The sequence below is a fragment of the Pinus tabuliformis genome, chromosome 1_2 (genome assembly GCF_031772625.1).
Source record: "Pinus tabuliformis cultivar Carrire ecotype Pingquan chromosome 1_2, CPIR1, whole genome shotgun sequence".
In the NCBI taxonomy this organism is placed as follows: Eukaryota; Viridiplantae; Streptophyta; class Pinopsida; order Pinales; family Pinaceae; genus Pinus; species Pinus tabuliformis.
Window position 1 is genome coordinate 173,138,326 of NC_142298.1, and position 23,268 is coordinate 173,161,593.

Sequence of the window (23,268 nt, forward strand, 5' to 3'; positions counted from 1 at the left end):
TGGAGCTTTATAACTTAGCTTGTTGCAGTATTTACAATGAAGAACCTGCTCAAAAGAAAAACATCATGACAAGATAATAACCATACTGATTATTGGAGCTTTATAACTTATCTCATGTTGGTATTTACATCCATATACATATACATATACAAATATCAAAACATCGGCAAAACATATGCCAAACATAAACCAACATCAAACCAAAACTCATTTTCCTCAACTGGAAAACAATGAAGGATATAGGGCCTCCATCTGATTTTCCATCTCCCATGTAGCTTCTTCAGGCCCAAAGTGATTCGACTGCACTTTAACTTTCTTTATGGCTTTGTTCTTGTGCATGAGATTTTTTGGTTGCAATATGCACTAAGGCTCTGTCTAGAACACACCTTCTTGCTCCACTTGCAATACAGACCAATCAATAACATGATCAACATCCTTTATATACTTCTTAAGTAATGAAATATGGAAATAATCATGGATGTTCATTGTTGGAGGCAGTGCAAGTTGATATGCCACTGGTCTAATCCTCTCAAGGATCTTCAAAATACCCACAATACCGTGGTGCCAACTTGGCACATGAACCAATCCTCAAAGATCTTTTCTTGGGCTTGATGCACAAATACACATGCTCCCCAACCTAAAACTCTTTGAACACCCTGTGTTGATCTGCATAACTCTTCGATCTATCTTGTGCTGGCTTTAGATTCTTCTTTATAACATGCATTTCCTACTCCATGTCCATCAACATGTCTGACCCAATAAGTACCATGTTTACTGGATCACTCCAGCTGATGGGAGTGTTACAAGTTCGTCCATTCAATGCCTCGAAAGGAATCAGCCTCAAAGACTCCTTATAACTATTATTGTATGCAAACTCTACCAATGGAAGCCTCTCCTCTCATTTCCTTTGTTGGTGCATCATGTACATCCTTAACATATCCTCAAAAATCCTTTTGATCCTCTTTGTTTGACCATCTGTTTACGGATGATAAGTTGTACTGAAAGCCAACTCTGTACCCAAGCCTGCAAATAGATCCTTCCAAAATTTGAAGGTGAACTTGGCATCCTTGTCTAACACAATCTTCTTTGGAACACCATGTAGTCTCACTATCTCTCTGATGAACATGTGTGCTACCTCATTGGATGAATATGCAGTATTCACTGGAATGAAGTGAGCTACCTTTCTCAACTTGTCAACCACAACCATAATAGAATCATGTTGTCGCACTGTCCTTGGAAGACTTATGATGAAATCCATGGAAATGACCTCCCATTTCCATTTTGGAATCGCAATAGGTTGTAGTAGACCACCTAGATGCTTGCATTCCACCTTTCCCTGCTAAAAATATAGACATCTAGCCACGAACTCTGCCACTTCATTCTTTAGATTCTATCAATAGTAAAACTTCTTCACTATTGTCAATGTCTTCTGATATCCTGGATGCCCTGAATATGGTTTTACATAAAACTCCCTCAAAATAAGCTTCTTGAGCTCACTGCAATTCGGCACATAGATCCTACCTCAAAACTTCACCAAGCCATCTGTCATGAGATGATAGTCTACATCCTCACCACTTGTACATGTACTTTCACCTAAACATATACACGTGCCTATACTCTATTGTAACCTATGCATGATCTCCATGTATTTGTCATTTCGTTGTCCTGCCTACAAGATCCTATCTTGTAACTTTGTCCCATAGGAGCTTATAGATGCTATATGATTTACTTATGCCTTCCTGCTAAGAGCATCTGCAACCCGGTTCTCCTTCCCTTTGATGTATCTGATCTCGAAGTCAAACTCACTAAGGGTAGCCAACCATCTAGTTTGATTGGAATTTAGATTCAGCCAGTCAAACAAATGCCTCAACCCACTATGATCGCTCATCAATGTAAACCTCCTACCCAAAAGATAATGTCTCCACATCTTCAATGCATGTATAATCGCTGCTATCTCAAGATCATGCATTGGTTAGTTCTTCTCTTTCTCATTCAGTTTCCATGACTCATAGCACACTACCTGTCCTTATTGCATGAGAACTCCATGAAGTCCCCTCTTGCAAGCATTTTTATACACTACAAACTCCTTGTCTGGATTTTCAATATTTAGCAATGGTGCATGTGTCGACAACTACTTAAGCTGCTCAAAACTATCTTCACATTCCATCATCCATTCAAACTTCTTACCTTTCTGCTGCAATGATGTGATAGGATATGCAATGCGTGAGAAGTTCCTAATGAACCTCCTATAGTAACCTGCCAATCCCATGAATGATATCACCTCATCTAAATTCTTAGGAGTTTCCCATTCCATGATGGCCCTTATCTTTTTTGGATATAATGCTATCCCATCCTTGGAGACAACATGCCTCAAGTAGTGTACCTCAGTCTGGAAGAAGTTGCACTTGCTAAGCTTAGCATACAACTGATGTTCTCATATAAATATCAACACTGATACTAAATGTTCGGCATGTTTTTCATAATTATTATAATATACCAGTATGTCATCAATGAATACAATAAAAAACTTGTCCAAATAAGGATGCAAAACACTATTCATCGAATGCATGAATGTAGTTGGAGCATTAGTCAAACCAAATGGAACAACAACAAACTCATAATGCCCATACCTAGTCTTGAACACAGTATTAAAGATATCCTCTTCCTTGATGTGTACCTAATGGTATCCTGATCTCAAGTCGATCTTAGAGAACATTGTTGATCCCTTTAGCTAATTGAACAAGTCATCAAACCTTGGCAACGGATATTGGTTCTTGATGGTCACTTTGTTCAGCTGCCTCTAGTCAACACACAATCTAAGAGTACCATATTTCTTCTTTATGAACAACACTGGTGCACCCCAAGGTGATACACGGGGTTTGATGTATCCTTTTTCCAACATTTCCTTTAACTGCAACTTCAAATCTACCAACTCAGGCATGCTCATCCTGTAAGATTCTTTCGATGTTGGAGCTTCCCATAGCACTAATTCAATAGAAATGTCTACCTCCCTGTGATGTGGAAACTCTGTAATTCCCTCCGGAAATACATCACGAAACTATTGCAATACTGGGTACCTACTCAACACATCAGCATCCTCAACCTCCTTAGCCTTGTCACTGGAAATTTGTGTTGCAAAAATCACACAACCTTTTCTACAACTACGCTCAACCTGCATAGCTATAACCAATTGTTACACAACATTTTGTCATTGTCCCTGTACTCCCCCGTCTACGATCCTGGAGGACCTCTACAGTGTACCCGACATGCTTTCCCATCATGAAGAAACTCCTAGTATGTCCCTCTTCATGAGTAGAATAATTCCCCTTTGCATCATTTCCCAAGAATATTCCTTTTATCCCAGTTTATAAGACCTGCACTACTGACCAATTTTCTCCTCACGCCAATTTACAAAGGTTAAAACTAACCCTCCTGATGATTGGATCGACTGAGCCATTTTCCAATTGCATCGATCCTCTTTTGGAAGGCTTTTTATATAAGGATTCGAAGCTTCCATGTATAGAAACTTCATAACGTAAGTCTAGTAGATGGTTGGGTCGATAGAGCCGAGGAAATCAGTTTGGGCTCCTTTCCCCTATTAGGATGGAACAACCTCAAGAGATAAGACCTTCTCCCATGATGAGAGGAACCATCTCCCATCCATCCAAGATATATAAATCTCTCTTTTTCCCAAGCAAAAGCTAGTTGGAGTTTTGGAGCAAGTTTGAATAACCAACAAGTCATTTATAGCTTGTAGCTTTCTAGTGTGTGTTTGAGGGAGAATAGTGTGATTTTGGTTTGGTTTGAGACTAGAGGGAAAGAAGCCTTAAAACTTCCATTGTTGGGGCTATCCATGAAGTGCTAGCAGAAGTGTGGGAACCCGGATATGTCGGAGGAGACCAACAACATCAAGGCACCGGTTGTAATACCTTTCTTGTTTATATTGATGCAACTATCAATTGATTTCCTACATGAAGTGTCATTTTACATCTTTATGGCTTAATGTTCCTTGACCTATTAAGTAGTCTGGATACAATATTGCATGTTGTCACGTTTGTTGTTGTCATTGTTTTCTTGTTTCAAGTATTCGAAGGAAGGAAACATAAGATAGTTAGAGTGAGGAAGCAGGATCATCACCAAAGCAGAATAGCGTTCTAAGAGCTAGGCCCTCTAAATTGATTCTAGCTTAAGGAGATTTCCCATAGATTGTTTGTTTGTGGCTAGACCCGCTCTCTCGAGCTAGAGGAATTGTTTGTGTCTGCACTGAGAATTTTCCTACACCATGTTGAAACCCCGAAAATCGGGTCGACAATAAGGGGGATACCCATCCGGTCCGGACCTCGGTTGGCAGCTCCTTATCCATTTGGTATAGCGGGTTTGACTAGGGATAATGGGACCAGTTTCCCAATCTAAGGGGTGTGTGTGTGTGTAGAGTTGGATGATGCTGATCTAGGAGTATTTTAAGCTAATTTAATTCAAACTTCTAAACTAACTCTATGCTATTGTAATCTAATAAGAAACAACACATCTAATCTACGCTAACCCGGGTGTATTTCTTCTATTATGCGATCTAAAGAGATTTCGAACAATAACTGGTAATAAAGATCATTCAGCTATCATAAGAATAGAAATCAATTAAGATAAACCACTCTACATAAAAAGTTAAGCAAAACAGTTGTGAACAGCATATCGCATAATAAGTTATTCATATGTCAAGCACAAATAAATGACTCCACCGTACAGAAGTGCCAAATGGTAACCCACACATTCATACATTAACATATAAACAACTAAAAACTGCATATCACTTTAAGAATATAAGTAGAAATTGGTCAAGAGATAAAAGTACCATTTATGACTGGTTCCACTCATAAGCTTCAAGCAATAACGATTTATCTCTACTTGTTCTAACGTCTACTAAGAGTACAAAAGTGCAACATCAGTAGCAGACATTAAAATGCAAACATTGATAAATCTCGATCCATCCATTCATCAAAAACCCCCTCCGAGGGTGCAAAAGTGCATGTTCTGAGGACAAGTTTTTTGACAAATTTCCGGACCCTTCTCCAAATGCCTGAGAAGGGTTTAAATACTACTAACTAATTAATCTTAATTACATAAATTAGGACACGGTCTCAAATGACCGCCCTTCTACTAAAGCAAATTTATTTCTAAAAATTGAATCTAATTTCTAACCATTTCTGTATTTGCTCCTTAGTGCTGTAAGCAATGCAACATTCGCCTGGGAAGAGTCGGTTGGTTGTCTTCTCCTTTCGTTTGAGCTATGAAAATAGAAATAACAAGAGCTCACACCGTTTTCTGACAAACTAGAAGATATTTTCGAAAATCTTCCTCTGGCTTGGTGTATTCACTGTGTGTATACTTGGTATAACCCAAATTTCTTTCAAACTGATTGTGTTGTTGCTATTTCGGTTTCCGGCCGTGCGAATGACTGAATAAGTTAGGGACTTTGCTCTCTGAACAATTTTCTGTATTGAAAACTGCTTCCATTCTTTGTTCCAGGATTTTCTGGAGCGTTTTCCCTCTTTAGCGTTTTTCTTTTTGCTTTACCCAGTCTAAGCTTCAGGATCTTTTGTAAACATGCTGCTTTTGTGCGTCTTTGACTCTGAGTCTTGGATAGTCTATTTCCATCAATATCTGTTGAGTGATACTCTGGAATCCGCAGTCCTACTGCATGCGGCATCCGTTTGTGAAGGCATCTCTTCTCTGTTCTCCGAGTATTGACGCTTTCCCCTTTTCCTTAGATGTTTCCTGCACATTGATTTATATTAGTTGTTGTCTTACAGTTTACGCAAAGGAAAAGAGTAATGACGAAAAGATTGACATGAAAGCTTTAAGCTCTAATGAATGCATAATCATGACACTCATAATGACTTGACTCTTCGAAAAACACAACACAATCCTTCTTGGATACTTTGGCGTACAATCATTAATTTCTTTTAAGGCGCGCGCCCAATTTTGGTCTACAGACAGCTTTCCTTGAACACTATGTCGAGGAAATTTTGCGATGAGTGATTTCTGTGACTCGTATCGCAGTATCGAGGATTGCGATGTCAAGATGTGTCATCGTAGGAATTGATGGTCGCATTCATCGTAGATTGCAAATCGCAGATCGCGAATCGCAAATCGCGCTTAATCGTCCAATCACCGTGTGCTGCTTATGCGATGTTGCAATATGCGACGTCGCATATCGGCCGTCGGCGATTCCTTAATTTTTTCATTTAAGAGCGCTTCACAATATATGCGATGCGATGAATTTCGCGTCGTTTCTTCGCAGCTTATTTATGCACATAGGAAAACGCTTCTCTCTTCTCGCGATGCGATACAGCTTTAGGGAGTCAAAATACAAAAATTTTGATAAAATGTTTTTTTGGATTTTTTGTTAAGGGTCCCCATTTGCTTGGTGTTATTGCTAATACCAAACAAAGAGGGGGGTTGTTGGTGACCACAACACACCACAAATTGGTAACCATACTGGGTAGCCAATCCTTCTATTTGATTGATTTTCATTTTCTGGTTTTGTTTGAACTTTTCTAGTATCACCATTTCCATTTAAGGTTCTTCTTTTCCTCGTTTACTGCTCTGAGCCTTAAATTTGCAGTGGCAAGTCTGGTCTTAGCCTTTGAAAACTTTTATGTTTTTCCTTGAATCCTCAGTCAGCGCATTTATTTTTCTGACAGTGGCGCCGATCAGCACGACTTTCTCAAACAAAGTCACGTCAACCTCCTTTTGGTGTGTGTTGTCAGTTAGGCAATCGCACTGATTCTTGTAGGTGGAGATCAAGGTTTACCCTAGATCATAGCTAGTGTGTCTTGCCCTTCTGATTTCTATCTCTCAGCTTGTTTTGATTGTGTTCTCCCTGGCTATAAATCTCTTTTAGCTTGGTTTGTATGATTGGTTGATTTGCATTTCCTTCACTTGGTTTCTTGAGTTCTTGGATGATGTATAACCCTAGGGAATCTAGGTCATCACCCATTTGCTCGTTTTCCTGCTCAGAAAGTCAAGCTAATAGTCAAATTTTCTCCTTGCATTTCCTTTGATTAGTCCTTTTGTTGCTTTAATTTCCATTTAACAAGTTTGAAAAGTTTCATTTAGCGTTAGAGTGTCTCTTCTCGGGCATAGATCACATTGCCCATCTTGCTTTGGTTCAATCTTTGCTTCATTAGTTTTGAAAGGAATTCTCTTCTGTGCTCGCTTGTGATTGATTGTATTGTGAATGTTTCATTGAAGTGTGAAGTGTTTGTGAAAGATTCATTCTGTCATTTCATTGAAAAATACATTATTCTAGTTTGTTGAATCAATATGTTACGTTAGTTAGCATCATTAAAGGCTAGAGTTGCATCATCACTTGCATTGGAAAAGAAATGAATTATCTTTACTAGTGAAAGGGCTACTTGAATTGCATTTGATAGGAAATTTAGGAATTGGAAAGAGTTTTTCATCATATTTTTTTTCAAAAGGTGAAATAGTGAAAAATCATGTTGCTTTCAATTGCTTGTTTTGTTGCATTTGAGTGTGTTTTCTACTCTCATTAGTGTGGACAATTCATTGAATTGAAAGGGTCATGTCTCATTTAGCTGCATATAGGTCTTTTTGAGTCACATCGGTAAGGCATGAAAATTGAGACATAATTTCAAGATAAATTCTAAAATGTACTCAATTAACCTAAGGCACATTTGAAATCTAATGATCACATCTTAGAAGGTCCAGGCTAGAGATGTGCTCCAGCATCTTAAAACCTAGCAGCTGTCACAGTGCTAGTACAGACTTCTGCTCCCTGTACCATCGAGCATATAAATGGAGACCCCACTAGGTTGCAATACTTTATCCATAGGAAGCCGAGTTTTTCGCCTTGTAAATGTGATACACCGAACACAACATTTGGGGAGATTGCCTACCCGTACTTCTTGGTTTGTTGGGAGGTATTCTACAATTCACGGTTACCTGGTAATCCTTTTTACCTAGATGATCCTGAGTAGTCATTTTGATCTTTTTGACTCCCTAAATATAAAATATCACCTGAGCGCTTGTCCTTTTGAGCTCGTTTCAAACCGAAAGTGATAGAGTCACCTTTGCTTCTTTCTCGACTCTTAAAACATGAAAGAGAACCAATTTGTTGTTGCGTCTTAAAAAAAAAATTCCCATGATCTTGTTGTTAGAAAATTATATATTATAGAGCAATGGAACACATAAAATATTGTAGAAATATAAACATAGAAAACGCATAAAACAAGAGAGACACAGATATATATGGTTCACCTAGTTTGGGATACGTCCATGGAGAAATAGCCAGTCCTTCCTTTTATATTATCCAGCAAATTGAAGAGATACAACCTACAACTGATCTGTTGTAATTCCCTCTTCACTCTCAATCTTCTCTCTCTTTCTCACCCAGAATACAAATCTACATAGATGCAATACAATTCCCTCATATATAGTGAGGGGTTTCCTTCTAGGGAAAAAACCCTAAATTAAACATAACTTCTACCGTTAGATCTCTGCCTAATGAATGACCTAGATTGACTACAAAATTACAACATTTTACAAGGCAATTTTACATCTATTTTTAGCTTCAGGGGCATTGCCCCTGATCCCCCGCCAGGGGGTGGCACCCAAAGGTCGCAGCTGCCCCCCTGGACCCCCCTGCAACACAAATATTACAGGCGGCGTTGCTGCCCCATTACGAACTGGGGTCCAATGCAGCGATACCTCTGAATAAAGAAGATAATCAGGCTCCACACCCAACACTTATAATGTCCATGTTAGTCTTTTTTAGACCACATCATGATTATCCCTTTAAAAACATTTTAAAGCCCTTGAAATCAATCTCTCTTTTGGTTATTTGAGACAAGATCATCGTGGCTAAACCAATTGGTTTTCCTAGCTCCTCTTCCTCTCCTCTCTTTGAAAGATTGTCTGAGGAGCCTTTCCCTGAATTGCCACAGTCACTTGAGGACCAAGGTGTTGAGCTTGGAATTGTTCTAAGTATTCAACCTTTGTCATCTCATCCTCCCCCTTCAGATATTGGGTCACTTTCTCACATTGGCACGGAATCTCTGGATAACCCTATACAGACTACCGAGAGTCCATCGATTTCTGAAGGTTAGCTTGGACTAGTTTTTTATCCTTCGAATCCTTTGTTCTATCCTATTGTGATATCACCATAGTGTCCGTAGAGTCAGTACGATCATATGGTTATTCCTTTGGAATTATCCCCTCAAACATATTTAGTAGTCCATCGTCGTCTATTTTCACCCATGGAATCAGAAGGCAAAATCCCAGTATCCTCTCCGGGTCACTCAGAGGTTTCCACTCTGCATATATTCGAGGAGCAGGAATATCCTTTCCCTCCTGAAGGTTTCCCTTATACGGGAAGCATTCTGACTAGTGTTCATCCTGAGTTACCACATAATTATGTGAATTTAGCTCAGTTGGTTTCATGCATGCCTACTACCTCATCATTGTATCACAACCCAATTTGGGCATCTGGTGTTATTCTTACCACAGGTCCATTCATTTAGAACCCATCCTACCAGCAGACGGTGATTTCTGTAGTTACTTCAGTCCTGGTGCAACCCACCATTCCCAATCCTCTTTTTTCGTCTGTCCAAGTGACCCATCCAGTTCAACCGATGATCTCGAGTCATGTCATTGTCGGTTCTTCGATCCATCCAGTAAGTGGACAGGTGTTCCACCTGCTGGGGGGCAGAGTCTGAATGTTTCTATGATGTCTGGTACAACTAATGTGAGTGGATCACAACCTCACATGGTTGGGATGAACCAACCCTCTTCAGGTGCCATTTCAAATCCTGTTGGTCCTGCTGGATCAAGTAATGTGTAGTACAAACAACCTAATGTTGGTCCGTCTGGGTCAAGTCATGTCCAGTACCAACAACCCAATGTTGGTTCGTCTAGGTCAAGTCATGTCCAGTACCAGCAGCCCAATATGGCTCAAGGTCAGTACCAACCTCCTTATGTTCCATATGGTTCAAAAGCAATGGATAATCCATCATACATCCTTGAGCCTGGACCTTATGTGTAGCTTGGTCCATCTGCTCCACCCGGTGGGTATGGCCATATACAGTTCAGGAAATTTCAAGTTGTCATTCCGGAACTGTTCAAGTCTCTTTGCAGTAGCAAGGGCCATCCATGTAGCAATAAGGGAAACCTTCATTGTAGTCGGGGCCATCAATGCAGTAGCAAGGCTAGATCATGCCACAATAAGGAAAACTACAACAACTGCAGGGGCAACCCTCACAATAGTTGCAGCAAACCATGCAGCCGCAAATGTAGTATGCACCATAATCCTTCGAACCTATGCCTTCACAAGGTCAACCTCTGCAACCGCAGGGACAAACTTTACAGTCGCAAGGTCAACAATTGCAGCCACAAGGTCAACCCGAGCAACAACAACCCTTATACTCATATCAACAGGGTCAACCCTTGCAAGGGTAGGGCCAAGGTCAAGTCCTGTAGCAGCAGGCACAGAATCCTTATGTCCAAGGGCAACAAGTTCAACCTCCTTTTGTCCAAGGATAACAAGTCCAAAATCCTTATGTCCAAGGACAACAAGTGCAGAATCCTTACATCTAAGGGCAGCAGGTCCAAAACCCATTCGTCCAAGGGTAGCAGGTCCAAAACCCTTATGCTCAGGGACATCAGGTGCAAAATCCATATGTCTAAGGCCAGTACGCTCAATAGCCTTTTAACTAGTATGTTGCTTATCAACAGCCTCTAGCCGGACAGTTTCAAGGCTTCTAAGGTCAAAATCCTCCATACGGGCAAGGTAACCTACAGTGGGGGCAAAATCAAATGCCTTATGGACAAAATCCTCCACTTTGGGCACAAAATACTTACCAGCAAGGATGGGCACCGACAGTTGGGCCCCCTTATCGACCTCAAATTCCTTTCAATACTCAATTGCCATTCTTGGCTACGCTGGAATTACTAGATGTGTCTAGACTCACAAATGACCTGATTCTTCATTCGCCATATTGGCCTCCGGTTCCATCCAAGATTTCAAGTGATTGTCCAAAGTTTGAAGGAAAAGAAAAAGAGGATCCTCAAGCCCACGTGATGACATATCACCTCTGGTGCTCCTCGAATTCCTACGTTGATGATTCCATTCGTCTTCATCTTTTCCAATGAACTCTTATAGGGGCTGCAGCTAAATGGTATATCGAGCTACCTTGAAATACCTATCATGACTTTAACACTCTCACCATGGCCTTCCTCAAACATTTCCAGTTGTCGGTTCATTATGAAACTGGTGCCCATCTATTAACGTCGCTCAAGCAAGACACTGCAACTCACATCTCCAATCACATCAATGAATGGAGACGTAGGTGCCATCTCATTAAGTTTGAAATTGTTGATCATTTGTTGACCAAGTGGTTTACTAAATCATTTGTTAACAAAATTGCTGAGGACATTGCTATGGGTGGATGTGTCACTGAGGAACAAGCCATCGCGTGTGCCTAGTATCTAGACCTTGTCTATTCATAGTCTGGCACGTTATATGATGTGTTACCTGATGTGCCCAGACCATCGTCTGATCTGACAACATCTAAGTCTCCCGCTACCCCTCTTGTTGATGGAGTAATTGGTTCAGTGACTCAGACCCCTGCAAAATCTTCTTCCAAACAGAAGTCGGTCTCCAACACTGCTCCCAATGATTCCTCTCGCAATGCACCCAGCCCTAGTAAAACCTCAGAGGTTCACGTTGTCTAGTCTACTGCAGTGGACAAATCCTATAAAGCTAAGAAGAAAGGAAAAGGCAAGGGTAAATTTGATGCTCCAAAACAGGGTCCTCCTAAGTCAACTGTTGGTGATGCTTCCCAATGGAAACCTAAGTATCCATGCCTCATCTCTGAGGAGGATCACTATACTAAGGATTGTCCCAGAAGGTTCGAAGTTAGTCGTTTGCTCAAAGGGACCCCAGTTGTCCTAAAATAGCCCTTTTCGTCCCAGCAGACTCAAATGGTAGACTAGCCTCAATCATCCTCTTCCTCGAGTTCACAAGTGTTCATGATGAGTACCCCAATCAACGTGGCTACTAGGTCAAATGATTATCAAACTGCTACCCGGTCGACAAGGAAAGAAAAAGAAGGTACCCCTTCTTCTTTCGCTCCATCCAATTCTAGTCCTCTTCATATAGAGAAACCTAATCTTGATTCTGCCATTCGAACACCTTCTCGAGGTGTGCTTCAAAAGTCCTTGTACAATCCCAACGCTTGAGCCACTCAACATTATAACATTGTTGAAGATTTGGCTCAAGCACTATCAACTATGTCTACTCTCGAGGTCCTTCAAAGATGTCCTTCTCAGCGGAAATCACTATTATTGGCTATTGGGGGTAGTGATCCAGCTGACTCTGATCTCATCTATTTTGACCTGGAAAACCACGTTCCGCGTTTACCTCATCAAATCGCCTTTCTCATTCAGGTAAATCATAAATGAGAAAACTATTCATATGACCGTCATCGATGAAGGTGCTTGTACCAGCATCATGTATGTCACTTGTTGGAAGGAAATTGGTTCTCCTACTCTGAACCAGTCCCCTAACACTCTAGAAGCTTTTGATGGGCGTGATTTTTGACCATTCGATGTCCTTCCCAAACTTTCCATTACGTTGGATGGAAAGATGGTACATGTCGAAGTAGAGATCGTTGACGCTAATCTTAACTACAATCTTCTACTCAAACAAAGTTGGACCCATGCCATGCATGCTGTAGCCCCCTCCCTCTTCCACGTGATTCATTTTCCCCATCAAGGGAAGATAGTCACAGTCGACCAACTGTCCTTATTTTCCTCTTCCTCCTCAGATGGCAATGTTTTGTATGTCAAGCACACCAGTGCTCCTTATGAGGGTGTGGGTGCATGACTTTTCAAAGATCTTGCCTTGATGGGCATATTTCCACTCCCACCTCCTCATGTTGCCTCTTTCAACAATATTTTGGTCAAGTCTAATCCTTGGGTCATTCCTTCACTGGATCTTATTGATACATGGCATGCGGTTATTTCGTTAAGTCCCGCCGAAATTGATTACGTGTAAATTGTTTCGGTTTCACCTTTAGTATCCTCTGATCATCCTATTTCGAGAACATCTCTCGATGCATATTCTCAATCCCCGTGGCTTGGTTCTTCAGAATCCCCTGGTTCCTTAGCCAAGACTTTTCTTTCTGATAAGAGTATCATGGAAGCAATGTCTCTAGAGGAAGTACCTTGGAATGACGCTCATCATCATTCCTCGTTCTTGCCTAACCCGATGGTCATGTCTACTTGTCTCAAGGAGTTCTCTTCTCAGTTCCCGTCCTTGCCACTTCAAACACCGATCATGACTCATGAAGTTTGGTCATAAGGGAACATGGGTAACATTACCCAAATGATGCCAATTGATATTTCTGTCAAACCTGGTGTCGTTGAAAATGTCCATATCGGGGTAACTTGTTCTCCAGAAGAGATCAAGATCTATACTCGTCTGTTCCAAGAATTCTGGGATGTTTTTGCATGGTCATATGAAGAAATTCTTAGCATTGACCCAAGTATATTCATGCACGAGATTCCAACTTATCCTCATGTGAAACTTGTTCAGCAACGGCTTCATCCAGTGCACCCTAGAAAATCGACCACCATTAAGGGTGAAGTTGAAAAACTTCTAAAAGTTGGATTTATTTATCTGATCCCTCTTACAGATTGGGTGTCGAATATTGTACCGGTGACAAAGAAACAAGTCACTATTCATGTTTGTGTCGATTACCATGATCTCAATCATGCTTGTCCTAAAGATAATTACCCCACTACCTTCATTGACTAGATCATTGACGAATGTGCCAGGAGTGAATTCTTTTCTTTCATGGATTGTTTTTCTGGCTACAACTAGATAAACATTGCACTGGCTGATCAAGATAAGACAACCTTCATCTATCCATGGGGAACCTTTGTACACAAAAATCTCCCTTTTGGCCTTAAGAATGTTGGGGCCACATTTCAGAGGCAATGTGTTATGCATTCCACGACATTCGAAACATCGTTCAACCTGACTTGGATGATCTCCCCACTCATTCTCGTAACTGCCATGATCACCCTGATCATCTTCGGAAAATATTTCTTCGTTGTAGACACTACAACATCGAGATGAATCCACATAAATGTGTCCTCTTCATCGAATCCAGACGACTCCTTCGATTTATCGTTTCAAAGGAAGTCATTCATGTTGATCCTCTCAAAGTCAAGGCCATAGTTAATTTACCCCCTCCATCTTCATTGCATCAAATATAGAGTCTACAAGGAAAATAAAATTTCCTTCATCATTTCATACCGAACTATGTTGAGCTAGATTCAGGGTTCACCCAGTTGCTCAAGCAAGGAACCCCGTTTGTTTGGGATGAGGTTGCTCAAAAGTATTTCGATGACCTAAAGACTGTCCTCATCAATGCTCCTTTGTTGCATCCCTTGAACTATCATTGTGATTACTTCCTTTATCTAGCTGCAACCTCTAGTACTATTGCCATGGTGCTAGTACAAGACGATGACGAAGGCAATGAACATGTTATTTACTACCTCAGTCATAATCTCCTCAACAACAAAACGCGTTATGCTCATGTCGAGAAGTTGGTGTTGGCTACCGTACAGGATTTTCAGCGCTTTTAGCATTACATTCTACTCTGCACTACCACTGTGATCTTGGAATGCAACTCCATGACCTACATCCTAACTTGTTAGTTGCTAGGGGACAAGTAATCGAAGTGGATTCTTATCCTCCAAGAATTTGATTTGGAGTTTACTACTGCCAAATCTAAGAAATCACTGGTCTTTGCTAAGTTGATTTTCTCCCTTCCCTCCACTTGTCTCCCTGTCAGTGTCGATGAGTAGCTCCTGGATGAGATTATTTTCTTAATTAGCACTCTCGACCCCTGATATGGTGATATAATCGTATATCTCCAGACATCCACCTTCTAGTCTACGTTGACTAAGGATGATCACCGATGCATTCGGAATCAATCTTAACCTTATCGTATCATTGGAGATACCTTATATCACATCGATGTCGATTCCATTCTTCATCGATGTCTCACTCTCGAGGAGGCTGAGAGAGTCTTGAATGACTACAATTCTGGTGCATGTGGTGGTCACCTGACTAGATATACTACCACTCAAAAACTCCTTCGCACTAGTTATTTTTGGCCCTCTATCTTCAAGGATTTCATCCTTGTCATTCGCTAGTGCCATGAGTGCCAAATTTATCAGCGTAAGATGCACACCCCACCCACTCACCTACACCCTGTTATTACTGTCGATCCTTTTGCCAAATGGGGCATCGACTATATGATCTGTAACCCTCGTTCAGTCGGTGGGCATGGGTATATTATCGTTATTGTGGACTGTTTCACCAAATGGGTTGAAGCAATGCCTACATACTCTGTGAACTGTAAAATAACGACTCAATTTATATTCAATCACATTTTTCTAGGTTTGGAGTGCCTCAAGCCATTATCACTGACCATGACTCCCATTTTTTAGATTACATGATGGGTGAGCTGACCTCTACGTTGGGCTTGCACCACGATGGCTCAACCTCATACTACCCTCAGGCCAATGGCCAAGTTGAAGCTATGAACAAAGTTCTGGTCATGATGCTTAAGCGCGCCATTGGGATGCACAAGTCAAATTGGCATCTCATGCTCTTTTCAGCTTTGTGGGCTTACCAAACCTCAACCAAGGATGCAACTAGATTCACACCAGTCTAGCTAGTCTACGATCTAGAAGCGACTTTACCAATTGAGTGTAAAATTCCATCCCTCAAGCTAGCTGTCGAAATTATCCCCAAGACCTTGCCCAGGAAGACTATCTCTTGTACCTAGAATGACTTGATGAGACTCATCGTCTTGCTGCTTTGGTCATCGAAGCATAGAAAAAGTGGGTCAAGTCCCATTTTGATCAGTCTATCTCCCCTCAAGACTTTTCCGAGGGCAATTTGATTCTTCTGTATGACCAAGCTAATGATAAGATGGGTGCAGGAAAGTTCAAACCCATGTGGCATGGGCCCTACATCGTTAATCGTGTGTTATAAAAAGGGGCCTATGAGCTTATTGACTATGAGGGAAATCCATTAGACAAGCCCTAGAATGGGCTTTATCTCAAAAAGTACTATGCTTAGGTCATCTTGCGTGGTTGAGTTTGTACAATAGTGTGTTATTCACTTTTGTACAGTGTGGTTTGGTTGTTATTTTGCAAGCAGCTTTCTTGCTTCTTATGTTTTTTCTTGCTTTGTAGATGTCGATGTCTCCTCACATCAGTTTCACTGATGGTGCTTGCCGTAGTACTCGGAATATATCATCCGCGGCATGGGCCATTTATGACCCCCATGGTGAGTTGATTGATCTTCAAGGTATATTTCTTGGTTGAACAACTAATAACATCGCTGAGTATAGTGCGTTATCGAATTATTGTCAGAAGCTATTACCCTTCGCATCCGGGAAGTGGTTGTCAACCTTGATTCGCAGCTTGTTGTTCTTCAACTTAGCGGGCAATATTCCATCAGAAACCCTCAGATATTGAGAATGCATCTACATATTCGTCTGCTAGGGAGAAATTTTGATTACATTATATATCATCATATTCCTAGACACATGAATACATTAACATATGCATTAGCTAATTATGTGTTGGATAGACATTTGTGAAACATGTAGAAGCTCAAAAAAAACATTTGGAGCATAGTAAGGAAGGAAATACAACATGTGTGTGTGCATGCCAAAAATTTTTGTCATACATCAAAACCTAAAAAAATAATATGTGTATTCGAAATACATCAATGGCTCGCAGGGTTTATACATCTGTGTCTCGTAGGACTAAAAAATGTGGAATGCTAGACCTATGCACTAAACAACATGATGCTCATGATAGCATGTAATTGCTTGGACTATGTGAGTCAGCAGTCGGCAAATTTGATCTGACACCCCCACCGTATGCCTCTAGTACTAGAGTGGGACATCACCCATCTAGGCATACTCTGGAATCACATGGGTTAAACCCTCAAGATTTCGTGCAATCTCCTCCTCATTGTAACTCCCCTCTTGATAAGGAGCAACATCAAACTACCAAGCAACGCGCCTGGCAATCGGGGACATCCTAATGGGGCGTTCTGGTCCAACATCTCCATTCATAAAATCAAAGTGTCATGAACACATATATCTCAAAAACAATAAAAAACGTCAAAAAATTAAAAATTGTTTGTTTTTCACCTCCATCATCAAAACCCTCCCCTTCTGGGAGTGGCATATCCGGATCTCCATGGAAGTTGGTACCGTTGTAAGGCCAATCCTCCACTATGATCATTTGTCATCATAGCCATGAGAAAAGGTGGGCTTATAGGACATCTATTGGCCCCCCATAACCCTGGGCATCAACTCTTTCTAATTGACCATCCGTGGGTCTTGTGGCATCGACGAATCTACCTCAGTCATCTATATTGGAACAACGGAACCTGTTCCAGGAAGAAGGTCATTAGCACAGATTCGAAGAAAAACTGCTTCAGGTTTCCTACCTTAGCTTTTGATAGTTGGCGCTTCATGTTGATTTTCATAGCTTCTGCCCAGTTAAAGATGGTGGGCGCCATGCAGTCAATAGCGTACTGAAACTTTGAATTTTTCATCTCATGCAGCACTTGGGACCCAGCCACTCTGTTGATCGTCAACAGTAGCACTCTCAACACAGGATCCAGAACGGTCATAATCTTGATCTTGCCACTTTTGGATTTGAGAGCTTCTGGGCAATGTTCGGCAAGTAGCATGGTAACACCTTCCCCAATCGACTCATATAGATTGACCAGTTCCCCTATCTGGGACAGTCCTATGATGAAATAAATGCCTGACGTTTCCAACTCCAACTCTTGGTTACCGATGATGAAAATTTCCTGATTCATGTCCTAGAGACTAATCAGGTACCGTAGCAACTCAAGTTGGGCCCATAAACCTGGTGTAAGAAATAATTTAAGGAGCCCACAGTTCCTCAAATCCTCCAAGAAATTTGGGTCAGCTAGTGCTTGAGTGTCAATATCCTCATGTTGACATTCTTTCCAATCCACCATTTTTCACGATTTATTCCTGCAAAAACCATGTAATCAAGTCAATGATCATCCTTGGTCTGAAAATTTTGGGTTCAAACGGTTGAATTGAGCAAAAAATATGCAAATTCTTTGGTCACAGTGCCGATGCAACTGTTTTAAAAATAGTGGCGCCGACGGTGCGATTAACAATTTTAGCAACCCCCTATCAGCGCGATTCTATTTTTATAGCACCATTTACCACCCTTGGTATTTGTGATGCTTGGTTTATGGCCTAAAATATATTAAAAACAATGTTTTATTCCTTGTACGCTACTTTTCCTTGAGATAAAAGTGTGTACACGCAGGTTAGTCAATACCCAACCCACGTATATGTGTTAAAACACTTAAAAAAATAAATTTCCTTAATTATGGGAGGATTTCACGTGTTTTACATGTTGATTACCTCCTATTGCCCATGGCCCAACTGTTTCCCAACTAAAAAACTAATTGGGAGAAGTATAAATAGACTTCTATGGGAGGGCCTAAAGGGGAGAAGAGATAGATTTATTATACTAAGATTATCCCTGACTAAGTATGATGAATCCCTGTGCCTCATGCACTTCCCCAAGCTTCAGGAAACCCTTTTTCCTTGATTATAGATATTCTCCCTCTTGCTTGAGATATCATGGTGTTGGTTATGGAAGAAGATTGTTGAAGGCTGGTATAGGACGAATCTGGAGGACGATTATGCTTAGATCCAGAAGAAGAAGACTCAGGTGAATTCTCTCCATGTTATTTATAGCTTACTGCAATAAAAGAAATGTTGTCTTGTTTCCGAAATTAACTTTGTTTATGCATCAAATTATGTTGTAATTCATATATGAATGTTGTTTTGATGTCTGATCAATCATTTGTTTATATGATATAAAGTCAAATTTCATGAATATGCTTTACTTCTATACTACTATGTATGTTCGAATTGAATGATTTTCAGGTTTGAAGAACATTGGGAGTTGCAGAGAGTCTGAACCCTGAGGGACCTACTTGAACGAAGGAAATCTGGGTACGTTCGCTCTTACGTAGTTTGATTATATAAGAATTTTTCCTGAGTTGTATGAGTGTTTCTTGTTGTAGTTTTCTTCTGCTCTATTGGGGTCCTAAACCAAAGCCCTAGGGTACTTATTCCTGAAATAGAATTGGTGACTCCACTGGGGATAACAATCTTGTTATTCCTATTTTGGGTTGTTCAGTGTCAGGGCTCAGTCTTTGGTTTTCTTGTTGTTATAGTCTTATTTGGTCTACTAGAGTCTCAGACCTTAAGTCTGATCTTTTTGATCTAGCTTTGTTTTTTATTTTTCTTGCAAAGCTTTGTATGCGCCTTTTACTATGTTTACAGTAGCATACACACGCTAGTTTCTGTGAAGTGAACCCACGTATACGTGATTTTCCTATATCAGAAGTATGTGTACATGCCTTTGTTCTTGAACACAGTCGCGTATACCAATTTTTGCATTGTTTTTTCAAATCTCTCTGCCCAGATAGATTTGTTGCCTAGTCTTTTTAGTCTTTGTGTGGTCATTTTTTGTCTGAAGAATTTCATTATTCTACAAGCTTACTGTTTCAAAGTCTCTTCCTCATTGAAAATATTTGGCCTAGGTTTGCTTTTTGAGCGAGTTTGTAATTGGTGTTTTGGCACACAAGACTTCATTCAGAAGTTCTTGATTGTTCTGGTCCTCTAGAACAGGAGATTATTTTCAGTTTGAGTGTCAAGCTCGATTTTTAATCTACTTGCTTTGCTTTCCTTCGTTTTTGTGGCCTTATAGATTTTCTTGCTTTTTGAAAGTCTTTTTGACGAATTTGAAAGTATTTCTTTCCTAGCTTTTTGGTCAGTTTGTCAAGCTCTTTGCAGCTATTTGGGTCATTTAGTACAAGTTGAAGCCTTTTTTCTCAAGTTTTCATTCATTTGCGATTTTGTAACTTTCAAAGACTCCTTGTGCTCTCTTTTCGATCTTTGAGTTTTAGTAGCATTTTGAGTGATTTCAAAAAGTTGTTTTGGTTGTTTCTTGAAAAAGAAAAGATCTCAAAAAACTTTTTTTTTGTTTTCTTTTTCCAAGTTTGATTTTGGTTTCTTTTGGTTTTTGAAAGTGAATTGTGATCTTTTACGATTTGTCCTTCTTGTTTGGAGAGAATTTTATGTTAAAAATTTATATCCTCTTCAAGACTTAAGTTGGCTAATTTATAGTTATAAACAATTGCTTTTGCTTTTTAGAGTAATTTAGGATCTTGCATCTCCATTATATCTTGCATTAGAGTAGTTTGCATTGTTAAAGCATTCGTAGTATTTTAGTTTTTGAGTGTGTGAAGTGTGTTTCTAGAAAAGAAAAGAAAAATTATTTTGCATTATAGAAGTCTCGTAGAACCCATATAGAGATCTATTTTCATCAAAGAACAAATGATTGCATTCATGTAGTTAGTTTTCCATTGGTTTCTTTTGCATCATACAAACACCATTGGTTTCACTTCCATCTATACCCTTGACTTAAAAGAACAACCATTAAAATCAAGTGCTTAATTAAAATGAACTAGAACTTTTGTATTGCCATTAGAATACATCAAGTTTAGAATTATTAGGGCCTTGGATTAGGCGAGAGGAGAGTTAACTCTCTAAGGCCACTCTAAATTACAAAAAATAGAAGTTTGATTAATGAGCGAAATCCAATAGCGTTAGGGAGACCAGGAAAGATCCATAACTAGGAGTAAAGCATGAGGGTTATTGAAGATAAGGATGAGAGATACCCCCTATCTTACTTGTTGGATCCTACCTCATGACTATTCCGCTCGGATTCTCATACGATTTGGTGACCATAGTTGCCTATCCTAGGGACCACACAAGTGGCTGCAAAGGGGAATCCCATGGCACCTGAGGTTGAAGTTGTATCATGTTCAGCAACACTTCCGGAGGGCACCCTTGCGAAGCTTGGGGGCTTACACTGACAAAGGTTGTTGTCTGTAGGTCAGCATAACTACCTCTAATACCCTCACTAGTAGGCCTGGAGTGTAATTACCCCAGTCTATTTTCGGAAGGCCCTTGTTATTAACTTTTTTGTATTTCTGCGTCCAGTCCTAATCACCCGGAGCGGAAATACATGAGAGTTGTTGGATTGCTGATATCTTTAGGGACATTTTAGTGAGTGTTCTTTGCTCCTAGTCAGCCTAGCTTTATAAAAAAAATTGAGTCTTTAAGTAGATCTTTTAAATAATTCAAAGTGGCTGACTGACTATCTCGACGATCTAGGAGACTTCGTGGGCTATCACCTACGAGTCCGGAACCTTCTCCTAGAAGACATAGGATCGATTTTGCCAATGGTTTTCAGCCAATGGCAGCAGGCACATTGGAGATTGATCCTTTGCTTGGGGGCATTAGTTCACAAGATAGACCTGGCACCAGTACAGAGTTAGAGAGGAACACACCAGTTCTTCCTCGAGTACTCTTCCAATCGGAAGATAATATCGTCGTTGAAGAGATTTCAGAGTCAGTTAAGGCTCCAAATTCTCCTCTTCATCTTGATCATCTGGACGTTTTGTTACACGTTGGAAATCCAACTCATAGGCCTTCGAGCCCAGGTTTACATACATCTATTTCTTCGATGACCACTGCTGGAAGCATGGCATCTACGATGAGTGTTTTGAGCATGCAAACTACCATATCTGTACAAGGGGGAGGAACTATTTCCATCCCTTCTATTAACCCCAGCATGACTATATTTGGGTCTACTTCCATTCCATCAACAAGTGGAAGTTCTCAAGCTACTGCATCCAGTTTTGGATTTTTCTCTTTTGGAATGTCATCTCAAGAGATTCCCTCAGTTCCTTTGAACATACCATCAACTGCCTCTACATCCATGATTAGTGGATCAACTTCCTTTCAGGGTTTCCCATTTGGAAGTGGTCATATACCACATTCCAATCTGACAGTATGGTCAATGCCTTTTCCTTTTACAAGTCAAGGTAGTAACCCCTTCCAGAGTTGGACAAACCCTGCAGTTAGTGGGATAGGAGCTGGGAATCAATTTTTTGGCCAACAAGGGAATGTGTCATATTCTTCAGTTAATTCGTTTCAGATTTTTCCACCCGTTGCTAACGCATGGAACCCTTATCAAGGGCTATCAGCTCCTTTCAATACTTCGTTAGGGGGTAACTTCAATGGTTATGGAGGATTTTCGGCAGAAGTTAGTCAAACTCCAAATTTTGCTGGACCATAAGGACCACCTTTTGGTTCAGCAGGCTCTATGAGTTACTTTGGGCAACCTGGTTCCTTTCAAAATCTAGGTCATTCTTTTCATACCTTTGGGAACCCCACTCGCTTTGGATGGAATTCCCGAGGTCCCCCACGACTTCCTTTTCTAGCTTTTGAGACTTAACTAAATTAACGAATGATCTGATTCGGTACAATCCGGCTTGGCCTCCAGTCCCAACTAAACTTCCCTCGGATATTCCAAAGTTTGAAGGGAAGAGTGGTGAAGACCCAGGAGACCATGTGACCACATTTCACTTATGGTGCTCATCGAACTCCCTAATAGATGATTCCATCAGGTTGAAGTTATTCCAAGGCACCCTAATTGGAAATGCAGCCAAATGGTATATAGAGTTTCCAGGGGGCACCTATACTTCTTTCTCTGATTTGGCTAATATCTTCTTGAACCATTTTCAGTTGCATGTCTACTATGAAGCCGGAACTGAACTTCTGGCTAACTTTCAGCAAGACACCGCAACTCACATTTCAGATCACATCTAGGAATGGAGAAGGATGAAAAGGATTATCAAAGTTGAAATTCCACCAGAGTTCCTTCTCAAATGGTTTCTCAAATCTTTACAGCCTGATATCTCAAAGGATGTTTCTCTTTCCGGTGTTTATTTAGAAGAGCAAGCTATTTTTCAAACCCAGAAATTAGAATTGATATACTCTCAGTCTGGGACTCTTCAGAAAATTTTACCTGATGCTCCGAGGTCTAAGGTAGATTTAGCCAAACCAAAACCAGGCCCCCACGCCGATGGTATAGTTGGATCAATTGACATTAATACGGTGAACCTTTTGAATCAATTGCAACAGTTGTCTCTACAAACTGCTTCTTCTAACCAGGCAGCACCGTCTACACCTACACCTTCCCAACCTACCTCTATAAACGTCGTCCAGGCCT

General features: G+C 40.5%; 1 protein-coding gene across 1 annotated transcript in view; it reads right to left on the bottom strand.

Moving 5' to 3' along the window:
* Positions 1-17,947, bottom strand: part of LOC149205037 (putative pectate lyase 22) — a 109,882-nt gene extending 91,935 nt beyond the window's left edge. The window contains exon 1 of the mRNA XM_089397278.1: positions 17,570-17,947. Within this exon, the coding sequence (XP_089253404.1) occupies positions 17,570-17,947 (378 nt within the window). The remainder of the gene's footprint in view (positions 1-17,569) is intronic.
* Positions 17,948-23,268: the final 5,321 nt, after the last annotated feature.